General features: G+C 44.0%; 1 protein-coding gene across 1 annotated transcript in view; it reads left to right on the top strand.

Annotated features, from left to right (window-relative positions):
- ARAP1 (ArfGAP with RhoGAP domain, ankyrin repeat and PH domain 1) overlaps window positions 1-23,620 on the top strand; it is a 407,404-nt gene that overhangs the window by 51,366 nt on the left and 332,418 nt on the right. The window contains exon 2 of the mRNA XM_075593271.1: window positions 13,217-13,986. Coding sequence (XP_075449386.1) covers window positions 13,274-13,986 — 713 coding nt within the window. The 5' untranslated portion in view covers window positions 13,217-13,273. The remainder of the gene's footprint in view (window positions 1-13,216; window positions 13,987-23,620) is intronic.

Here is a 23,620-nt window from a genome sequence, read left to right as displayed (position 1 = left end):
AAGAAATTATAATTATCACAAAGAGAGCAAAATAAGATATTGATGACAAAAGCTATAAGACAGAACATGTAGTAAAAATTAATTAATTAAACAACAAAAATAATTAAGAAAATGAGAAAAAAGAAAAAAAGAAATACCGAATATTAATATTTGTACATAACTAGTATTCGTAAAGAAAAAATAATCTACATAGTTATCAAAAAGTTTAAGAAACAACAAACAATGAAACCCTTCATAATGCATAGTTCAGATTTAGTATGAGCATATATAATGTAGAGGCATCATACCATAGATGTATAATCAATAGAAAAAACAGAAATGTAAACGACTATAGAGGAGACATCATCCTATGATTGTTCACAATCATTAAGGAAGAAAGATATGAATATCCTAATCCACAAAATTTTGGGGATAGATTGACCAGAATGATCATAGGCACTTCAGACTCATATATATACCAATCAATTTAGTAAAGGCAACTACCAATGATGCAACTACAAAGGGGTGAAACTACAAAAAGTGTAACCACAAAAATTGTAACTATAAAAAAATGCAACCACAAAAAATGTAACCACAAAAAATGTAACTACAAAAAATGTGTGAGGTCCCAATCAGTGTTCATACCGTTCATACATTACGGACCAGGGTGCCTCACGGTATGAACACTGATTGGGACCTCACACATTTTTTGTAGTTACATTTTTTGTGGTTACATTTTTTGTGGTTGCATTTTTTTATAGTTACAATTTTTGTGGTTACACTTTTTGTAGTTTCACCCCTTTGTAGTTGCATCATTGGTAGTTGCCTTTACTAAATTGATTGGTATATATATGAGTCTGAAGTGCCTATGATCATTCTGGTCAATCTATCCCCAAAATTTTGTGGATTAGGATATTCATATCTTTCTTCCTTAATGATTGTGAACAATCATAGGATGATGTCTCCTCTATAGTCGTTTACATTTCTGTTTTTTCTATTGATTATACATCTATGGTATGATGCCTCTACATTATATATGCTCATACTAAATCTGAACTATGCATTATGAAGGGTTTCATTGTTTGTTGTTTCTTAAACTTTTTGATAACTATGTAGATTATTTTTTCTTTACGAATACTAGTTATGTACAAATATTAATATTCGGTATTTCTTTTTTTCTCATTTTCTTAATTATTTTTGTTGTTTAATTAATTAATTTTTACTACATGTTCTGTCTTATAGCTTTTGTCATCAATATCTTATTTTGCTCTCTTTGTGATAATTATAATTTCTTTAAATCATCTATTTTACTAATCAGAATGAGCTTTTCTGTGCACTTTCTTGTATTGATTGCTGGACTCAACTAAAGATATAATTACATGTTATTAGTAACACAACCAATTAGAGGGTATACTCAGTGTACATACACTGCCCCTAATATATGACTCCAGCTCTAACAATACATTGAGATTGGGAATGAGGGTTCCCAGTTCCCTTAGTACTTTTTAACATATTTACCTATATACTATATATGTTGCCAAGGATTAGTTCTTTCAATCTCTACCATCATTTATCTAGTACTGTTTGTATTAATGTAGACTTTGATTTAGCTATCTCTAACTTGGCTTCCATATCTAGTATGTATTTTTAACATTTTTAATCTTATTTTCGTATGGGTTATCGATTGATTTTGTCTGTTATCCTTTCTCTCTAAGGGGTTAGGCTCAATCCTATATCCACTGGTTTTGTCTATATTAGTTTCTTATGTGTTTTATGTGTGTTTGATATTTTTTTGATTAAAGTTTTCATATTCAACATTATGGCTCTTTTCAGCCAATCACGGAGCTTTGTGCGTTCTCTCCACTATGGGCGCGAGCAGGGAGTCTGGCGCGCGTCATAGCAGCGACTAGACCACCAGGCGCATGGAGATGACGTCACAAATGCCGCGATTTTGGCGCGAAAATGCTCATGGATATAAGGATGCACCTATGGCACTCTCTGTACACCTTGAGAAAGTCCTTTACGGACGAAACGCGTAGGTGCGTTCCTACCATTGTTTCTTTTGCACTGACCATTAAAGAACCTTTTTAATACTTATCCCTGCTTGGAGTTACCCTCATTTTGGCGACCTACTAGCTGGTATGCTGCCAAGAAACGCTGCTGTGCTCCTCCACATCTCTGCTGCCTGAGCCACAGATTAAGCCTGCTCTGCTGAAGCAGGCATAAAACCTCACCTTTTGGTGGCCCTTGGGGACTGGAGTTGGCCACCCCGGCATTAGGTTGGAAGAGGTGTTCTAAAAAGGGTGTGTGCCATAATACTGCAATTAAAAACAGGGTGGTCCAAATTCCGCCCTCAAGGGCTATTAACAGGACAGGTTTTCAAGATAGTTCTAATGAACAAGTTAACCTAATTTTCAGGAGCACCTTACATAGGGTATGTATGGCTCTGTTGGTTGCTTCTGAGGACTAGTCTAGGAAGATCCCGATTTAAGGACACAAATGAATAGCAGAGAGCACAGACACTATGGCTTCCTGGCTGTGTGTGGATGGATACAGTGAAATACTTGATTAGTACTGTTCTGACTCTAGGGCTCTGCAAATTCATTCAGGTAATGACTAAGTTGAGGAGAATGGAAAGGCTGGACGTCCTGTGGCGCGTGGACCGAGCGAATATGCAGAGCAGAAAGAGAAAACAGCGGCGTATTACTGAGCATGACTATCCCTTCCAAAAGTGGGTTTTAAGAAGAGGCACTTACACATGTAAAATATGAGTATAATCCTGTTTCCAGGTGGCCACACAGAGACTGATCTTCCAAACTGATCCTGAGACAGCTGGTATAAGCTCTATCTTTATAAAAGATAGAGAGAAAATGCCATGGTATAATAACGTTATTTATTAAAACAATTCAGAGTAAAATGGTAGTACAATGTAGAAAATAGCTGAAGCGCTCAAATGCAGGTATATTGATTCAAAATAAGCCAAACCACTAAACCAGGGTACTAACAAATGATATAGTACCTAATGTGTAATAGTATGGGTACTATCCTCCTGAAGACAGGTGGTATATGGTACAAACCCACTTACCATCAGTCTCATTGACAGGTTCCCCTGGAAAATATGCAAATACTCACATCCTGGTAGGGTAGGTAGGCAGGCTGTGCAGCTACTAAATGCAATGCAGGGAAAAAGGAGACCAAAAGCGCACCAGCACAAACGGAGCAGGAAGGACCCAAAACGAAAATAATTAACAGGGCACTTTAATGTGACAAAAGACCCATCCAACGCGTTTCGAACGTCACAGCGTTCTTTTCAAAAACACGTTCGAAACGCGTTGGATGGGTCTTTTGTCACATTAAAGTGTCCTTTTAATTATTTTCGTTTTGGGTCCTTCCTGCTCCGTTTGTGCTGGTGCGCTTTTGGTCTCCTTTTTCCCTAAAATGGTAGTACAGTATTGTATTATATTATTGTGATCTTACCATGAGATCAATATTCTCTGGATTTTAATTACTACCTGGAACTCTGCATTTCGGACCTTCAGTTGTATGTGCACTTTGTCACTTTGATATTTGTTACTATTATTACAATTATTATCCCTATTATTATTGTTACATATTATTCTAGATAGGTGTTAGCGCTTCTTTTTCTTTCCATGACCGTGTTCAAGGTTGGTGAGAGAGAGGAAAAAGGGAATGGTTCTCTGAATGTGAGAGACGCTGGTTGCTCAGTTTGATCTGCGATAGGGAATTTCTTGTTCCCTTAATCCCGGGGAAGTGACCCTGTACTGCTCACTTACAGAAGCTCACTTCCTCTGTACTGCTCACTTACAGAAGCTCACTTCCTCTGTACTGCTCACTTACAGAAGCTCACTTCCTCTGAGGCTGAGAGGGAAGAAGATAGCAGGCGGTTTCCCTGTGGGAGATTTACAGCCTTTCACTGGACTTTCAGTCATTCTCTGCCTCACCTCTCCTCCCGTTCCTTACTTGTCCGTTTAGATTGTAAGCTCTTGACCCTAGACATTGCAAACCACTTTTTTTGGGGGGGTTCTACAAAACCTTGCTCAGCATTGGAGATTCCGCTTTTAGGTTTTAAGTGGAAAACACCGTTGACTGATTATCTCGCACTTTCGGTTAAAACCGGTAAACACCGGAAATGAAGCATCCTTTCTGGTTAAATGCCACCTCTTTTGGCGGCCCCCGTCCACAGGTACGGAGGGGGAATATACAAACTGTGACATAGTCAAAAGATGTTAGGCAGCTTTCTGCCCCATTTTAGGTCAGAAAGTGCAGGAATAGTTAAAAATGATCCGTTCCACAGCTTCCCATTAACTCGGGCAGCTGGATGGAAAATCCAGACCACAGATTACAATGGGTCTAGTTCTCCCTCACCTGCTCTTCTAATCACATGCACAGGTATTTAGAGCAGAGAAGTTTTGCATTTCACTCTCTCTCCTTAGAGCCTGGAGGCTGGGGGTATCGCTGCTCCCCTGTTTCCAGTTTCGGGGTGGACGGCCCTCCAAGTATCACAGTACCAGAGGATTTGCCTGGACACTTGGGACCGAGTTCCCACCACGAACAGATAAGACAAAACAAATGGTTATTGCTGTTGCTAAAAGACTGTGCTGTATCTAGTGACCCTAAATGAGAGAGCATTGTTTTAAGCTGGGGAACCAGGTTAGTTGGCCAGCAGCTGTTAGAGAGACTGATTCTGATGTGTAGTTAGATCCCTGAAAGGGATAGGATTTTGTTTATATGATTTTGGTTTTATTTCTTAAAAATAACAGTGTGGGAAATACTGTAACACTGAAATGAGTGAACTGCTGAATGAAAGTATCTGAGTACCTCTAATCTACACTTTTTAAAGCTGCAGTACCTTACTTGGATGAAAATAAAGCAGGCAGAAGCCTGAGTTAAGCAGCATAATACTTTGCATGATCCTGTTTTTGTATAAATAACCCTAGAAGACTGTGTCGGGAAGAACCCAGACAGACGTCAGCGCTACAAAAGAGGGGCGTTTGTCACAAAACTAAAAGGAAAACTGCACCGATAAGCAGGGTTACCACCTTCTACCGAAGGCCAACCGGGAGACGTTTAAAAAAACCGTTGCACTTTCCTTCAGCGGCGTCCTCCCGGACATCTCCCCCTGCAACTCCCTTCAGTATGGCTTCGCGGGCGACAACGTGACGCTACACGACGTCATGGCAACGTGTGAGGTCACGTAGTAACGGGCATCACGTGATGCTGTTACGTCACGTAGCATTCCCACTTGCATGGCAGCGCGGCACCATTTGGCGCAGCCATAGTTGCAGGGGGAGAGGCCGGAAGGACGCCGCGGACGCTGGGAGATGTTGCCGCCGTCGACCACCCGGAGGTTTACTAGGTAAACATGTGGCCAAAACCCGTAGTCTCCGGGTAAAACCCGGAGTGGGGGAAACCCTGCCGATAAACACCAAATTCAAATGTGTGTCCTTTTTGTATTCATTATTAACACTGATAAAGACGGATTTTTAATTTTTTTTTTTAATAAAATGAAAACAAGAATCAATAAACGCTATTTTTATGGAAAAAACGGAATCCGTACTCATAATGCACCAACCACAATTAACCATTTTGGGACTGCGGCACTGTGAAGGGTTAATTTGAATGCACCATCTATGCCAGTCCTCAAGTCCCCCCCCCCCCCAACAGGTCAGGTTTTCAGAATATGCCAGCTTCAGCACAATCAGCCTTCGACTGAGCCTCTGATTGAGTCACCTGTGCTGACGCTGGGACTTATTTGAGCCACCTGTGCTGAAGCAGGGGTATCCTGAAAACCTGACCTGTTGGGGGGGGGGGGTCTTGAGCACCATGCTACTCCGCGCCGTGGAGGTATTCTAGTCCATAAATACTGGACACTCAGACGACTTAGGCCGCGTCCATGTTTAGTGCTTGCGGGCGGAGGCGCGCTTCCGCGCGGCACTGAGCCCCTACAGCCGCAATGAGAGCGGCTTTAGTAGGGGCTCGCCTACGCTTCCGCAAGCGCGCGAAAGCGCAGGTCTTAGGGAAATTTTAAATTTCCCCGCTTGCCGGCGCGCAGGGCCGGTCACGTGGGCGGTTCGCCCAATGATGGCGAACCAGCTCCGTGACGGCACTGGCCCGCCCGCCGACGGCGCGCTGTCTAAGGCCAGGGAAAGCACCCGCTTTCGGTGAGCCTCAGCGCGCCTCCGCACGGCTGCAGGAACCCTGGCCGAGGCCTTATGCATTTTGGTTTCTTCGACGACATTATGCCTAGAGCTCACCAGGGTCATTTATTAATGCTACTAACGTGCTTATTCATATAGCCCCAAAATCGCTGACTGCACCACGACCGGCCGAAAAGTCCCGTTCAAGTCAATAGGCGCTTCGGGGGGTAAATTAATCAGTAAGTTACATTTCCCGGACAGTCCCAGCATGCAACAGGTCTCTACCGAAGCATAAACATGCGAGAGAGCTGGAGGCAGGTTGTTTAAAACCCAAACAGTTTCCTTTTAAACATAGTATCACAGATTACATTTTTGAGACAAAAGAAAAAATAAGTTTCTAGCCAAAATAGATATTTTGAAGGTTCACTTCCTCAAACCTTCTCCAGGAAACATCTATATGACTTCTGTTCTCGGCATATGAAAGCAGTGAGTGAAAGCAGGGCACTATTGGAGTTCCAATCAAAAAGAGTCTAATCAGCCATACTGGATATGGATGTACTGTAGGGATATCGCTTGGAAATCCGACAGCGCCCTGTGCTCGGTTTCACTCGCTAGCTCGATGTCCTGGCAGCAGGTCTGGCCCAAGAACGAGGAGCCCTGCTGTTTATATGAATGGTTTTGTGATAACAGGAGGGCCACGATAGGAGAATTCAATAAAAAGTTCACATTTCAATAAAACTGAGAATTGGGGGAAACACAAGTCTTAATATCGATTGACTGTACCAGGTGTAACATATAGGACATCTGAAAGGTTATTAAGGGTTTGTCACCCTTCCCTGTAATGCCTTGTCCCCTCTTCCCCACCTTAGGCTCAGGTTATAGTCAGCGCGATTGTGCTAGCGCGCGCGACAAGCACAAATGACATCATGCCTGTGAGGCCGCCCCTAGTGTGTGCGCACATGACGGAGCGCGATGACGCGACTGTGTTTTTAAGAGGCCCATTTTTTCAAGCGCGGTCGCGTGACGTCTGCGTCACCTGAGCGGTTCAGCCAATGAGCGCGAACCATCTTCGTGACGCGTCCGCCACGACTCCCCAGTCTCCTGCAGCCAAGTTCACACATCGCTGGGGCTGCGGGAGTGCGCGAATATGCGGTCCGTCGCGCACACAGGTAGTATAATATAAGCCTTACTCTCTCCTCCACCAGGCACTGCTCCTCTTTGCACTCTCTCCTCCCCTCTCTTTGCACTCCCTTCCTCACTGTGTGTGCAGTCTTATTGGCTGTCCCTGGAGAGTGACAGACTGTTCAGCTTATCACAGAGGGGGAGGCATGTCCATGGGTGAGTGACAGGCCGCTCGGCTATCACAGGGGTTGGTATGTGCAGCCTCATTGGCTGTCCCTCGGTGAGTGACAGGCCATTCAGCCTATCACAAAGGGATGTGCTGACATCCTTAGAGAATTATATATATAGATTCAGTTGTTTAGGCTGGACTTGATAAACTTTATATATACAGTACCAAGTCTATTCTACAAATACAAAAACGTACATCTAAGCAATCAAACAAGAATAGGTTTCAACGGGAATGCTTTTTCTTGATCAATCTGGTGTGGTTTTTGTGCCCCGGCAGATAAATACCCCCCTTGATTAAAATGAACGGTAAAGAGATGCGACTTTCTCTGGAATTGTACTTTTAAAGCTCCAATTTACCGGCTATGCTAAATAGCATGAGAAATAAAATGTTGTTTCTATGGGGAAAAACCTTAGTACGGCTAAGAAAGGGGTTTTCCCTGGAATGGTGCTGCATTCTGTGCTGAATCATAGGAAAACAAAAGGGAACGGTTCCCATTATATAATACTGAGGTTATAAAGTCAGATTGACCTCAAACAGAGTTTCTGTGCGATAGGCACTTTCACACCTTAATTAATTATCCCATGTCCCATTAATGCCTTTAACCTATTGAGTTGTGTTAACAATACAGCAACCAAGGGGTTAAAGAGGCAACCCAATCACTTTATTAATTAATATTTATATTTATTCCTGATCATAGGATTGAAGCAGGGGGTCTCCGGAGCTGAACCCCGTTAATTTCAGCTGCGGGGACCCCCTGTTTCCTGAGATACTTACCTCAATGCATTTGGGTATGAAAACCCAGGCTGTGTAATGCGGCAGGCAGAAGCTTATAGGGGTCCCATGTTAAAATGGACATGAAGGAAAAGGTGGCACTGTGTGCTCATTTGCATGTCATTTCCCAGAATCCCTAGCTGCAGTGGAAGCACTGTATGCTAAGGCTGCAGCCCTGAGATATGTGATTGTGCTCACAAATTATATTTTTATTTACTATGCGGTGGGGGGTTTTGTCATTTTTTTTACCCAGCATAACTTCTATAATGTGTGGTTAAAACCTGTTCCAACGTGACGTTGCAAAACCAGTACCACCAACCTGGTACTGGTGAGACCCAGAAGGTTAGAATAGCTGTTTGTGTGTGTGTTGCACTGGCATTGTAGCCCAGGCTGTGCAGAGAAGCTGTGTTAATACCACAGTAGGAGCGTATACATTACTTCAAAAGTGCTTCGTGAAAATGTTTACTGACTTTCTGTACATTTTTCGAAATAAGAGAAATTTCACCATTACTGCCAAAATGTTGCCACTTTTTTCAGAATGTGCAGGAAATGCGGAGAAAGTGGCAGTAATGAGCAGTATATACAGCGCAAGGGGACCGTGCTCAGTGACTTTTAATGTTCAGCTATTTATTTTTAACCGAAACCTGTCTGGTTTACACATTTTGGCAAAAATGTTTTCCTATCTCAGTCACCCTGTTTAGCTTCTGTTGGCCGTATATCCAAGGGCACTGCTGCAAAACGCGCCGGAACAAACATCATATCCTTATGTTTTCAGTAGTGTTGTTTTCTCCTAGGTATCAGATGCTAATTGCACCAATTTAGTAGCATGCAGACTTTCATACAGTATATGTGGAAAATAGCTGAAGCGCTCAAATGCAGGTATAATCTCAATAATAACAATAAGCCAGACCACTGTACCAGGGTACTAACAATTGATATAGTACCTATTGTGTAATATAATGGGTACTATCCTCCTGAAGACAGGTGGTGTGTGGTGCAACCCACTCACCATCAGTCTCATTGGCAGGTTCCCCTGAAAAATATACAAATACTCACATCCTGGTAGGGCAGATAGGCAGGCTGTGCAGCTACTCAATGCAATACAGGGAAAAAGGAGACCAAAAAGCGCACCAGCAAAAACGGAGCAGGAAGGACCCCAGACAAAAAATGATTAAAAGGGCACTTTAATGTGACAAAAGACCAATCCAACGCGTTTCGAATGTCACAGCGTTCTTTTTCAAGAAATTTCTTTTTGCTTTATCTGAGTGTTGCTGCTTTTGTGCCTTCTCTTATGGGAAGACAGGGTTACTATATATATATATATATATATATATATATATATATATATATATATGATACACACACACGTATATACACACATGCTGCTAAATTGGTGCGCGTTTAGCCTTTACAATGCCTTCCACCTTATTTGAACAACTTGCCATCTCTCTTTTCCTTGTGCTTTTCCTAACCTGCCAGACACACGGGTCCTTTTGCTTTTAGTATTATATTTTTTTGTTTTTTCCCACTGCTCCTGCACTCCACTGGATCTTTATACCCTACATTAATTATTCCTGGGCTGAAGCAGGGGGTCTCCACAGCTGAACTGCGTTAATTTCAGCTCTGGGAGCCCCCTGCTTCCATAGATACTTACCTCCGTAGGCCAGTATCTTTGCAGTCAGAGAAACTGTGTGCCCAACATAATGGCGGCGTTTAAATGTCCCACGGACCAATAGGAAGCTGTGACATCGGGTGCGACTTCTTATTTGCCCGGAACATTTAAACTGAAAAGAGATACCAGCACCCACTACAGAGATAAGAATCTCGGGGATCCAGTTCCGCTCCGGTGAGACCCCCTGCTTCAATCCTGTAATAAAACAAAAATTGGAAATGTTTTAAAAATGAAACCCGTATCCCTGCTTTAACTTTGGTTTAAGAAACAATGATGGTTTACTGGTACTCCACTGGAGGGCGCCCTTTGCCTATACATATAGAACATTGCAAAAGGATACATCCAACATATAATATTATTATTATTTTATTATTATAAATAAAGTATAAAATATAAAAATGAAAATATTGATATGTGTAAATATTAATTACATGGCAGAAAAATGAATTGAAGAGTATACATGGACATAACAATAGACAAGATACAGTATATACAAAGCTTTAAATTACCCCCCCCCCGCCCCCAATAATATTAATATACTATAGTTAAAACGTATATATATATTCATCTCCAGGGCTGCCGACAGGGGGGTGAGCTGTGGGGGGCCCGGTCGGTGCTGGAAGTCTCTTCTCTCCACATAATGTATGGAAGTTTTCATATAAACGTCCTAAAGAAAAGACTCTCGACACCAGAATAAAACATTCCTATATTTGAACAACAGTAGTTAAAAAGAAGAAAAAAAACGATGAAGTGAAATGCAGCTCTTAATCTCTGATAGAATTACCTCTAAATTCTCAGCATATTGGTTTTTTTTTGTCTGCAATATATTTGAACAACGCCTGAATAAGTCACACACCACGTGAGTGGGCACGTTATAGTATTGAAACACTTTTTTATTCATTGGTAGCGTGTTTGCGCAACGTATAGTCTCTTTATGGTCCCTGGGAGAGATTTCGTACCGTTGCTGTCTTGTCCATATGGATGTATATATATATACAGTGGTTGACAAATCACCAAAAAATCTACTCGCCACACAAAAAAATCTACTCGCCACCTAGTACCAAACGTGTGCTGCTTGGGCCAATATTTACTCGCCCGGGGGTTAAATCCACTCGCCCGGGGCGAGCAAATGTATAGGTTTGTCGAACACTGTATATATATATATATATGATTAAGAGCACCACATAATGATTAGAGTTTCCATTTGCGCTTGCAGTCTTCGACTGATTGAACCACCTCTGCTGAAGCAGGGATATCCTGAAAACCTGACCTGTTGGTGGCCCTTGAGGACTGGAGTTGAGAACCCCTGCTGTAAATACACATTTTGATACTGCCATTTATGCTGCGGATCCTGGATATCCCAGCTTCAGCACAGGTGGCTCTATCAGTTCGACCGAGCCGCTGATTGAGCATCCTGTGCTGAAGCAGGGATATCCATAAAAGCCGGCCTGCTGGTGGCCCTTGAGGACTGAGTTTGAGACCCCTGCTGTACATTGTGCAGCTAACAGACAGCACTTGTGTTCTGAAATGGTACGGTTGTACTTAGTACTTGCATGGCGCGCACTCATGCTACGGCACGATATATAGTAAATTATTGTACAATATAGACACAAAGTATCGATGAACCATCATTGCAGCTGCACATGAATACTGTACATTGCGCTAATATATTCCAGACCCTCCAACACTCGGCGCATCAAGAGGACTCTGCTCCACGGAGCGCCGGCTGAGAATCACTGCACATAACACACACTGCTCCGTCACAGGCAAGGACACGCCCCCTCCCTTGGTAGCCACGCCCCCTGCGTTTACTGCTGTCCAGCCGAGTGAAACTTAGAATGTCCATAACTTGGGGGGTGAGTGACATTGGAAGCTCAAAATAGTTGCGTTTACCTACAAATCCGCCGCAGAATGTGCAGTGAAAGTTTCGTGGTGCTACGTGTTGCCGTTTGTGAGATTTTGATGCTTCTGACATACAAACGAACGGAAAACTGAATCCAACTTAGAATTATAGTATAGATACAAGACATTGCATGCACAGTTACAGATAATATATATTATAGGCGTATGTAACAGTTACAGACCCGATTAAAATGTGAGAGTTTTAGTTTTGAAAGAACTTAGACTGGTGGCGGCTGTGAGAGTCTCCGGTAGGTTGTTCCAGTTGTGGGGTGCACGGTAAGAGAAGGAGGAGCGGCCGGATACTTTGCTGATCCTTGGGACCATGAACAGTCTTTTGGAGTCAGATCTCAGATGATAAGTGCTGCGTGTGGTAGGGGTGAGGGGCTTGTTCAGATAGATGGGTAGCTCGCCCAGAAAGTATTTGAAGTATTTGGATGCTCCCAAGAAAGGAAACATTTACTATAATTAGCAGAAGGTTTTGGGCTTCAACCAATTGGAGCAAAAGGTAGAACATGTGCAGGTGCTCCCCAGGGGGTACAGTACATGGAACCTGCTACATTGGTACAGCTGCACTCAGGGCTGGTGCCAGGGTATTAGGCACCCTAGGTGACATTCCCTAACCCTCGCCCCCCCACCCTCCCCATTAACTTTAGAAAATGAAAATTGTGCGTTAGCATGAATACAAATTCTACATTTATAATTACAAATGTATTTTGCATTAAAAAGGATAATATTCTCAGTGTACTGGGTGTGGGGGGTTATAGTGTTATGTGCATGAGGGAGAGAGCGGTATAGTTATGTGCCTTGGGAGGTGGTGGGGGGGGGGGGGGAGTAGGTATGTGCCAGTGGGATTAGTTATGTGCCTGGGGAAGGCAGGAGAAGGTGGTATGGGCCTGGGGGTCAAGGCGAGCCACAAACATGAAGGTGTGGGGGGGGGGGGGGGGGCAGAGTGTGCTTACCTGCAGCCTTGCAGGATGGAGGGGCCCACTAGAGGCCTTTTGGAGGGGGCCAACACTGCAGACAGGCATGTCAGAGGGTGTCTGCAGAGCTGCCTGTCAGTTTCACTGGCCTCCTCTGCAGATCTGGCACATGTTAGGGTCCCTGGCAGGGTGCTTGGGCCCCATGATTCACGGGCCCACGACAGTAGTCCCAGCTGTCCCCCCCTATCAGCTTGCTACATGGAATCCCCAGATTTTGCCATGCCCCAAAATTTTTACTAGATGACCACCTAGTTGGCCTAATGGTTAAGCCGACCCTGGCTGCAGTGCATGATATTCCACACTGCAATACAATGGGAGATGAAGGGCAGGTTATCTCACACTGATACAGGAGTTAAGAGGCCTCTTTTCAGAAGAACTTACCATCAAATTCTTCTTTACTTAGGTATAGAAGGAGAGGAACAGCAATGAAGTGAAGATCACGTGCTGCACTTGGTTGTCCATGATGTCGGACGGGCTGGCTCTTCCCATCTCCGAGTGGCTCCAGACTCTTAAACTGGAACAGTACAATGACATCTTTGAGAAGAACGATCTTCACACGGTGTCTGACTTAAGGGCATTCAGTGATACGGCGCTAAGCAAAATTGGGGTGCTTCTACCTGGGCATCGCAAGCGCATCCTTGCGTTCCTCCAGAAATCTCTTTCCCAGGATCTACCTGTAGAGGAGGATGCTGGAGAAAGGCCTGTGCCCATGAAACGCAACATCTTTCATAGGAATTTGTCTCCTAGTGAGCAGGAGATTCCTCCACTTACCCAGAATCCTTTGATCCCGTTTGAATCCAGTGGGCATGAAGGAACTCCACATGCCCGACCACCCATTCCCCCAAGAATCGGATGTGTCCCCCCAGTTAAGTTTTCCGCCACTCCATCTTCTGCTGCCTCTCAGTTCAGACTGCCTGGATCAATGCCCTTAAAAGAGCCACCTTCTTCGACCATTGCTGATCCCCCCCTTTGCCCAGCTCGGATCTCCCCACCTGCAGACGATAGCAGGGACACCGATGGAGACACAGATGAGACACCAAGGTTGGTGGCTCCCCCCTTGCCGGCCAAGCGTCATCGGATAGAGAGCAAGAGTGCCAGCAGAATTCCTCCACCCATACCTGTTCGACCTCCTACCATACCCCCAAGAATCATCACCCCTCTCGTGCCTCAGAGGTAAGTGCCTAATATTGCTGGTTATTGCAAACATTGTTCCGTTTTTATAATCTCTCCGGTGAACATTCTCCAACGTTTATCTCGTGTCCTAGAAAGATCAAGAGATTCCCATCACATTTCTTTCAGCCGTCTCAGATAGGAAGTACAGTGTGACCACTGGTTCCCAAACTAAGTCACTTCATCATTTATTTGGTGTCCCCGTGCACTGAAAAGAAATGTTACGTCATATAAACCAGTGCAGAGTATACATTATTATATTATTATTATTGAAGTATTTTACTTTATACTTTTCATCATATATGTTTTGTCAATGGGATGTAGTATTGGGCACCCCCTGTCTCTTGTTGTATACCATTGCCACGCTCAGTAGCTCTCTGGTTGACATAAATATATATTCATCATGTGGTGGGTGTGAGAGTTTGAGCTAGCTGGGAATGTATGTTAATCAGTGCAGAGTATAACATGTTTAACGGCACACCTGTGAGCACGTGACTTGTGTATGTGATAAGGGTTAATACAGATGGGTATCCAGGTGACTCGCTGATCTGCCCGCAGAGTCCCTAAAATGGTTAATAACTCTGCACCAATCTGTCAAGGGAAACTTCTTTGTCTTTTGTCACTGTTTTGTCACAGAAATTGTATTTGTGATGGTGATGTTTTTAATTAATAATCAAAACACAATGTCAGTGCCAAAACGCAAAGACGTTTGGCTTAGAACGCGTGTTTTAGCTATTTGCACTTCTATATTTATAGTAACTGAATTCCTTGTGTGTGTGTGTGTCAGTCAGTGTGTGTGTGTGTGTGTCAGTCAGTGTGTGTGTGTGTGTGTGTGTGTCAGTCAGTGTGTGTGTGTGTGTGTGTGTGTGTGTGTCAGTCATTCAGTGTGTGTGTCTCTCTCTCTCTGTGTGGTGTGTGTTATTCTCAGGGACCTGCCCCCTCTCTCCTGATGCCCGCCCCCCCCCCCCCGGCGGGGCTGCAGACACGTGTCCCCGTGTTCGCAGCTCTGCTGGGGGATGGGGCTTGGGTGAGGGGGGTTCTGCCGGAGCAGTACCCTCTTCCCTCCCCCCCCCCCCCCCGGCGAAGGTACGGAGACACGCGGAGGGGGGGTCTATCTGAGTTCCCTGCCCAGACAAGCCCCCCCTCTCTCCCCCTACAGAGCTGCGTCCTGCTGCTGGTGACTTCTGTCGAAGCCCCCCGGCGGAGGTATGGGGACACTGGGGTGTTTGGCGACTCACAGGGGGGGGGGGGGGGATGTGCTCGGCAGCTCACTGGGGGGGGGGTGTGTTTGGCGGCTCACTCGGGGTGTGTGTGTGTGGCTGTGTGTTTGTGTGTTCCTCCTTCTCTCCAGTGACTCCTGTTGGTGGAGTCTGGCAACTCTATTGTTGCTGATGGCCTCTTCAACCAGCAGTGATGTCACTTCCGTCACCTCTGACTTCCGTCTCCATCAACTCCGTTCACTGCCACTGAATTGTCCTCATGGAGTAGGTGCCGCTAAAGAAGTTTAACTTTAAAAAAATGATTAAAAAGAAACCTATTGTAGCAAAAAGTATCCAAAACTGAAGTTACTCTCTGCAAAGTGTACAACATTTAATTAGGGCCCAAAGACAGTATAGCTCAACCCCCTTATAACGCTGTGCTTGGGGTCCAAAGAATCACATCGCGTTATAAGCGGATCGCGTTAGAAATAATGTACAATTATATGCATTGTACAATAAAGTATTTAAGTTACCAATAATCATGATGTAAAGTATTCATAAATATGAAAATTGGGAGCCACGCTTTTATCTCGCTATAAGCAGATTCGCGTTATAACGGGGTTGAGCTGTATTTATTACATTTTAGATTTAATATACAAGTAGTACACAGTGCTTTGTTACAGAAAACGGAATGTTACAAGAAGCATGGAGTATAATATGCAGACAGTTGCATAAAAATAATCAAAGAAACAGAAATTCCTAACATACATATTAGGCTTCTCAAAAGGGCTTGAGTTTATAGCATTTACACTGTCTTTTAATTTTAATTTCATCTCTAAAATGTATCCAAAAACCCCTGCATTTGGAACAGAATAAGACTTGGGCGAGACCAAAGGTTTTTTTTAATTTGAAAATGCCTCAGAGTATAAACATACTCCATAACTTTTTTCTATAATCCCTAAAATGATGGAAACCGCATCAATACACTACCGACACACTTTATTGCAGCACGGCTAGCACCGCAAGCCGGGGGATGCCCCGGCGTGCTAGCCGCACTCCCTCAGCGTGGTGCGCGGTCACGCGTCATCGGGTGCCTGCGCCCCCTGCACGCGCGTCCAGGGCTCCCCGAGGGAGCCCTGGTGTCCCGCGATGTGGGGGACGGCGGCAGGGGGTTCCGGGGGACCCGGCGGACCCGGCAGCGGGAGTGAGAGCGCCCCGATCGGAGGGCGCTCCTCCGCGGCTTTGGCGCGCGCCGGGCACCCTCCGGCGCGCGCCAGGTTACTGCTGCGGCCGAGACCGGGCAAATGCTCGAATAAACTCGGCCGCAGCAGTATGTTCGGCAGATCAAAATGTATGTTAACACGTCTATTTTTATAGGTCCATTTACATCTTTGATGGACAAATGGATATCTTCCATATGCAGCCTAACATGTCCAGTGTCTTTGGACTCAATTGAAACAGCTGAACTATATATATATTTTAGTACAACAATTTGATCTCACCGTTCTCCTAATTGCAAATCAATAATGTAGGATGGTGCATACAAGGGACAATATATAGTACCAGAAACCAAAAAGGGGGGGATATATTATAAGGGGGGATATATACACAGTATATTTTATCCTTGTGGATCATATCACATCCAAGATATCTTTATTTTTAGTAAAGTGTAGACCTGAGACGGAATAGTGACCTTTTTGTCATCTTCTCTGCTAATCATAGGGGGGATTTCAGGAATGTATGGTCCCCTTTGAAGACGACACCCAAGGTCTCTGTTAGTTCTTGGTACGGTCACCAGACCAGCATAATATAGACATGTTGTATTGGGCCATCAATGACAACCCCAGATTAAGCTCTGGTTGACAATTGACTATAAGCGGTTGTGTTGGGTTAGGGCTTGATCACTGGACAATCCCAGGTCAGGGCTCTCTAACATAACCGCACCAGGAACTGCTATCTAAAATAAAATATTTTTTTTACTGACCAATAAATACGTAGGCCAGTTTGACTTTACATAGAAGAAATACAGGTCTTTAAAAAAAATATATGTATGTCAACTCTTTGTGTGCTGGATTATTAAAATGCTGAATATTTTAATGATATTATCGTGACAGGGGAGCCTGGCTCAAATCACGGTGACGGCTCCTTGTGACCTTGGGAAAGTCACTTGCTCTCCTTGTGCCTCAGGCAGCAAAAACATTCGATTGTAAGCTCTGCGGGGCAGGGACCCGTGCCGGCAAAAATTATATGTATTGCGCTGCATACGCTGTTGGCGCTTTACAAGATAACACTTTTATTATGAAACCGTTATTAGCCACAGTTGCGGAGCTGGCTACTTACTTGCCATGTCATTTGAACCCATGGTAATTCTCGTGGGTTAGAGGGTATCTAGTTCAGGATGTGAAAATGTCCGTCTAGTTCAAGGGGTGGTTGGTGTGAAAGCCAGAACTGGCTAGAGATGTCCATGAAGAGCGTAGAAGCAGCAATCCACTCTGTGGACTCCATATTTGTTGGTAATGAGCCAAGTGCTATAATAGTGCCGGAATCCTACACCCCTTGTCCTACAGGTATTGAATTAATTTAAACGAACGCAAATACCCGTTTTCCAAAATAGCCATTGGAAAAGCACGTCCCCGTAGAAACCACGTGTGCCAGACAAAGTCTTCCGGGTTCATTCGCACATGCGGTGACCGTTGTGAATTATGTTTTGACAGTGCGCTAGATCCACACATTTCTGTTAAACGGGGCTCATAACGTTACCTAGAACAGGGGTGCTCAACTCCAGTCTTCAAGACCCACCCAAGAGGTAAGGTTTGCAGCATATCCCTGCTCCAGTCGAAGACTCGGCCACCTGTGCTGAAGCGGAGATATTCTGAAAAGCTGACCTGTTGGTGGGGGTCTTGAGGGCTGGAGTAGATCCCCACTGACCTAGAACATTAGCAGACTTCATTTTCGGTGAGGTTGATGCATATCCACAAGCTACTTCTATGCAAACACAGCTGCGGTATATCTCATTAGCCGGGGCGGAATGTCACACATTGTAACACAACGTTGCGTTCGCTTCCGATAACGTTACCTGTGTCTTGGGGTCTCTTTCATTAAGCTGTAATAGTGCTGATCTGGCACTATAGCACGGAAAGCTTTGTTGACCCCTGGCCTAGCTAACGTAACGTTACGTCCCCGCATTACCTTAACGGCCAGTAATAATATATACGCTGTTAGGGGGAACCAGGCCTGGATTATCCATTGGGCCTACGGAAAAGTTTTAGGCCCCAAAAAATCAATAATTAGAGGCGGACAGTTACATATAAGGCAATACCGCTAACAGTATCATAGACAAAATACCATAGTCATATATCATAGACAAAATACCATAGTCATATATTTTATAGATCTAGGATTATATTATGGGACCTATGCATTATATACAATGCAAATATTTATAGATCTATCTTGGTGCTTATGAGAGTGCCCAGGGCCTGCAAAGACTTTAATCTGGCCCTGGGGGAAACCCCCTGGTTTGCATCTCATTATCACCAGGGACCGTAAACGCAATGCTCTTTCTGGGAGAGAACTTGGCTTATCATTATGTTAGCAGCCATTGTGGTGCGGCTTAATGTGAAGTTAACGTAGGTTAGCATCAGGTGCATGAAGGGGTTAAGCCCCGTGACCGGCGCTCCAGAGTATAGGGCAAAGGTTAGTAATAAAGTCCATAATAATAAATCCAGTAGGCTGTATTATAATTTCTCCAAAGCCATTTCTTGATATTTTTTTGGGGGGCGCGCGGGCGGTTGCAGAGATCCCACGCTCCCCCCCCCCCCCAGGCATTTAAATGAAATGCCGGGGGGACCGCGCGAGGCCTCTGCAACCTCTTCTTACCGAGGTTCATCCGGCCAGGACGCGTTACCATGGCAACGTGACGTCACACGACCCCACGGCGTCATTTGAGGTAAGGAGGGGGGGGGGGGGGGCGAACCAAGGTGGAGAGCAGGCACGGGGTGGGCACAGCAAAAAAAGTTTGCGCGCCCCTGTGCTGGGCCATGTGAGAGGGGACTGCCTGCTACAGCTCAACCCCGTCATAACGCGATCCGCTACAGCGCGAATCCGCTTATAACGCGATGCAAGCGTGGCTCCCAATTTGTCTATTTATGAACACTTTACAACACGATTATTGGTATCCTAAATACTTTATTGTACAATGCATACAATTGTACATTATTTCTAACGCGATCCGCTTATAGCGCGATGTGATTCTTTGCACAGCGTTATAAGGGGGTTGAGCTGTATTACCAGGATTTACAATACAGACATACCCCGCTTTAACATATGCAATGGGACCGGAGCATGTATGTAAAGCGAAAATGTACTTAAAGTGAAGCACGACCTTTTCCCCACTTATCGATGCATGTACTGTACTGCAATCGTCATATACGTGCATAACTGATGTAAATAACACATGTGTAACAGGCTCTATAGTCTCCCCGCTTGCGCACAGCTTCGGTACAGGTAGGGAGCCGGTATTGCTGTTCAGGACGTAATGACAGGCGCATGTGCGAGCTGCCGTTTGCCTATTGGGCGATATGTACTTACTCGCGAGTGTACTTAAAGTGAGTGTCCTTAAACCGGGGTATGCCTGTAATAGGTCAGAGAAATATAGCAGGGGGCTACGTATGTGTTTCTCATGTAGGTGTAAGTTAGGCCTTTGGCTCATACTTTGACCATACCTCCTTAGTTGCAGATCTGTCCTCTCTGGCAAAGAAGTGATTCATTTAAAAAAACAGCCAGTAAAACCTTCAGTATATGTTCTAAATGGGAAACTGCTCCAAAAACAGATGCCGATCGTGCCATTTTTAATCCAGGGCGCCCTGCGTCAACGTATCAAGATGCTATTTCTGCCACCATTTGGGGAGTGGTTATTGGAGGCGTACAGGGAGGGGAAATGCTTTATAATGTCTCGCCTTTAACTGTAGCAGTTTTCCACTCTCTTTGCATGAAATAAACCCAGCAGGTTGAGGCCTTGCTCCCCGGAGATTGGCGAAAACTGTAAGAATACAAGATCAACAAGCTTCACAGTGCAAATTGGCACAAAATTACAATTTTGACTCTATTTTGAGCAAAATTGCTCCGTCTTTTGCATACCTTTTAATTGCATACCTTTTATTTTAAGACGCTTCCCCGCCCCAGATTATAGTTTGTAGGCACTAGAGGTCACACAAAAACTGAATTTTTTAAATACTATTATTTTATATCAATATTTCCACAGAAAAAAAACACTTTTTGTTGTTGGAACATTAAATTAGAACATCATTTCAGGTCATTCATTTAGAATGAGTTTAACTCATTGGAGCAGACTCGCTTATTCCCAATATTCATGGCGCCCCAGTGGAATCCCATTCATTGTAGAGAATCAGACGAGCACTCTGCAAACAATGTATTGACTTCCATTCAGGAATATATTGAAAAACAGGGGTCGAATTATACCGTCTGCCAGATCCCCCAAATATCACTTTTTAATTATCCTCGGCCCAAGACACGTGTGTAATAGGTTCCTATAACCAAACGAAAACCGAGGAACGAGGAGAGGAACGCAAGATCAAGAGTTCAAACTCTGAAGGAGTGGGTGGGAGGCTCAATGGGAACCTGAGGAAGTCCTAGGCTGAAAGTGCAGTAAATGCAGAGACCAAGCTCCCAGCAGAGGTGGGGGAGGTTAGTTACCAAGGTAAAATAATGCAACGTTAATTGGGATAGACACAAGGGTATCTTAAACAGGACCCAATGGCTTCAATGTCTAGACTAAGAAGGCCAAGTCATCATTATCTGTCAGCAATGTCAACGTTTCTATAAGGGGACGGATACGTAGCATACCGTGGCTCATACAGTTTCTACGTCTCTATAAGGGGACGGATACGTAGCATACCGTGGCTCATACAATTTCCACGTTTCTATAAGGGGACTGATACGTAGCATACCGTGGCTCATACAATTCTACGTTTCTATAAGGGGACTGATATGTAGCATACCGTGGTTCATACAATTTCTACGTTTCTATAAGGGGACTGATACGTAGCATACCGTGGCTCATACAATGTCAACGTTTCTATAAGGGGACTGATACGTAGCATACCGTGGCTCATACAATTTCTACGTTTCTATAAGGGGACGGATACGTAGCATACCGTGGCTCATACAATTTCTACGTTTCTATAAGGGGACTGATACGTAGCATACCGTGGCTCATACAATGTCAACGTTTCTATAAGGGGACTGATATGTAGCATACCGTGGCTCATACAATTTCTACTTTTCTATAAGGGAACTGATACGTAGCATACCGTGGCTCATACAATTTCTACTTTTCTATAAGGGAACTGATACGTAGCATACCGTGGCTCATACAATTTCTACGTTTCTATAAGGGGACTGATACGTAGCATACCGTGGCTCATACAATTCTACGTTTCTATAAGGGGACTGATACGTAGCATACCGTGGCTCATACAATTTCTACGTTTCTATAAGGGGACTGATACGTAGCATACCGTGGCTCATACAATGTCTACGTTTCTATAAGGGGACTGATACGTAGCATACCGTGGCTCATACAATTTCTACGTTTCTATAAGGGGACGGATACGTAGCATACCGTGGCTCATACAATTTCTACGTTTCTATAAGGGGACTGATATGTAGCATACCGTGGCTCATACAATTCTACGTTTCTATAAGGGGACGGATACGTAGCATACCGTGGCTCATACAATTTCTACGTTTCTATAAGGGGACTGATACGTAGCATACCGTGGCTCATACAATTCTACGTTTCTATAAGGGGACTGATATGTAGCATACCGTGGCTCATACAATTCTACGTTTCTATAAGGGGACGGATACGTAGCATACCGTGGCTCATACAATTTCTACGTTTCTATAAGGGGACTGATACGTAGCATACCGTGGCTCATACAATTCTACGTTTCTATAAGGGGACTGATACGTAGCATACCGTGGCTCATACAATTTCTACGTTTCTATAAGGGGACTGATACGTAGCATACCGTGGCTCATACAATTTCTAAGTTTCTATAAGGGGACTGATACGTAGCATACCGTGGCTCATACAATTTCTACGTTTCTATAAGGGGACTGATACGTAGCATACCGTGGCTCATACAATTCTACGTTTCTATAAGGGGACGGATACGTAGCATTCCGTGGCTCATACAATTTCTACGTTTCTATAAGGGGACTGATACGTAGCATACCGTGGCTCATTCAATTTCTACGTTTCTATAAGGGGACTGATACGTAGCATACTGTGGCTCATACAATTTCTACGTTTCTATAAGGGGACTGATACGTAGCATACCGTGGCTCATACAATTTCTACGTTTCTATAAGGGGACTGATACGTAGCATACCGTGGCTCATACAATTTCCTCGTTTCTATAAGGGGACTGATACTGTATGTAGCATACCGTGGCTCATACAATTTCTACGTTTCTATAAGGGGACTGATACGTAGCATACCGTGGCTCATACAATTTCTACGTTTCTATAAGGGGACTGATACGTAGCATACCGTGGCTCATACAATTTCTACGTTTCTATAAGGGAACTGATATATAGCATACCGTGGCTCATACAATTTCTACGTTGCTATAAGAGGACTGATATGTAGCATACCGTGGCTCATACAATTTCTACGTTTCTATAAGGGGACTGATATGTAGCATACCGTGGCTCATACAATTTCTACGTTTCACATTTGCGGTCCGCCTCAACCTTTCATTTGTTCTGTGAACTTATTTCTTGTGGTTTTTCTCAGCCGCATTGCTGTTCGAGCACCTAGTTTTTTTGTATGACTATTATTTGTATGTTTCAGTTGTCTTCCGTTATTATGCATGAAATAGCTTTCCAACTTCCGGCCCGAATGCCGACCGCACCAATGCAACCGGTGGAAATGTATTTATTTATAAAATCTTTTACCAGGAAGTAATACATTGAGAGTTACCTCTCGGTTTTAAGTATGTCCTGGGCACAGAGTTATGACGACAGATACATAGTTACATTAAAGCTGCAGTTCAGTCAATATCCTGCATGTGTGTTTTTTTTAATAATCAGTTCTGTAGTAAGAAAAAATACTTTTAGCATTTTCTGTTTTTAAAAAAACAACTTTGAAAGACCAATTTTCTTGTATTCTATTTTAACAGCCATTTGCTAAGGCACTGCCCCTTCATGTCCTGTCACAAGCCCTGGCACACCCCTTTGTCAGCCCTGCCCTCCCTCTAGCACAGGGGTGGGGAACCTTTTTTCTCCCAAGGGCCATTTTGATATTTATAAAATCATTCGAGGGCCATACAAAATTATCAACTTAAAAATTAGCCTGCTATATTTGGTGAAACATTTAATGAACTCACCACTAATGTGATGTCTGGAAC

The sequence above is a fragment of the Ascaphus truei genome, chromosome 3, assembly GCF_040206685.1.
Source record: "Ascaphus truei isolate aAscTru1 chromosome 3, aAscTru1.hap1, whole genome shotgun sequence".
NCBI classification, from domain to species: Eukaryota; Metazoa; Chordata; class Amphibia; order Anura; family Ascaphidae; genus Ascaphus; species Ascaphus truei.
Note: the sequence above shows the minus strand (reverse complement) of the source record. Positions and strands in the feature narration are given on the sequence as shown.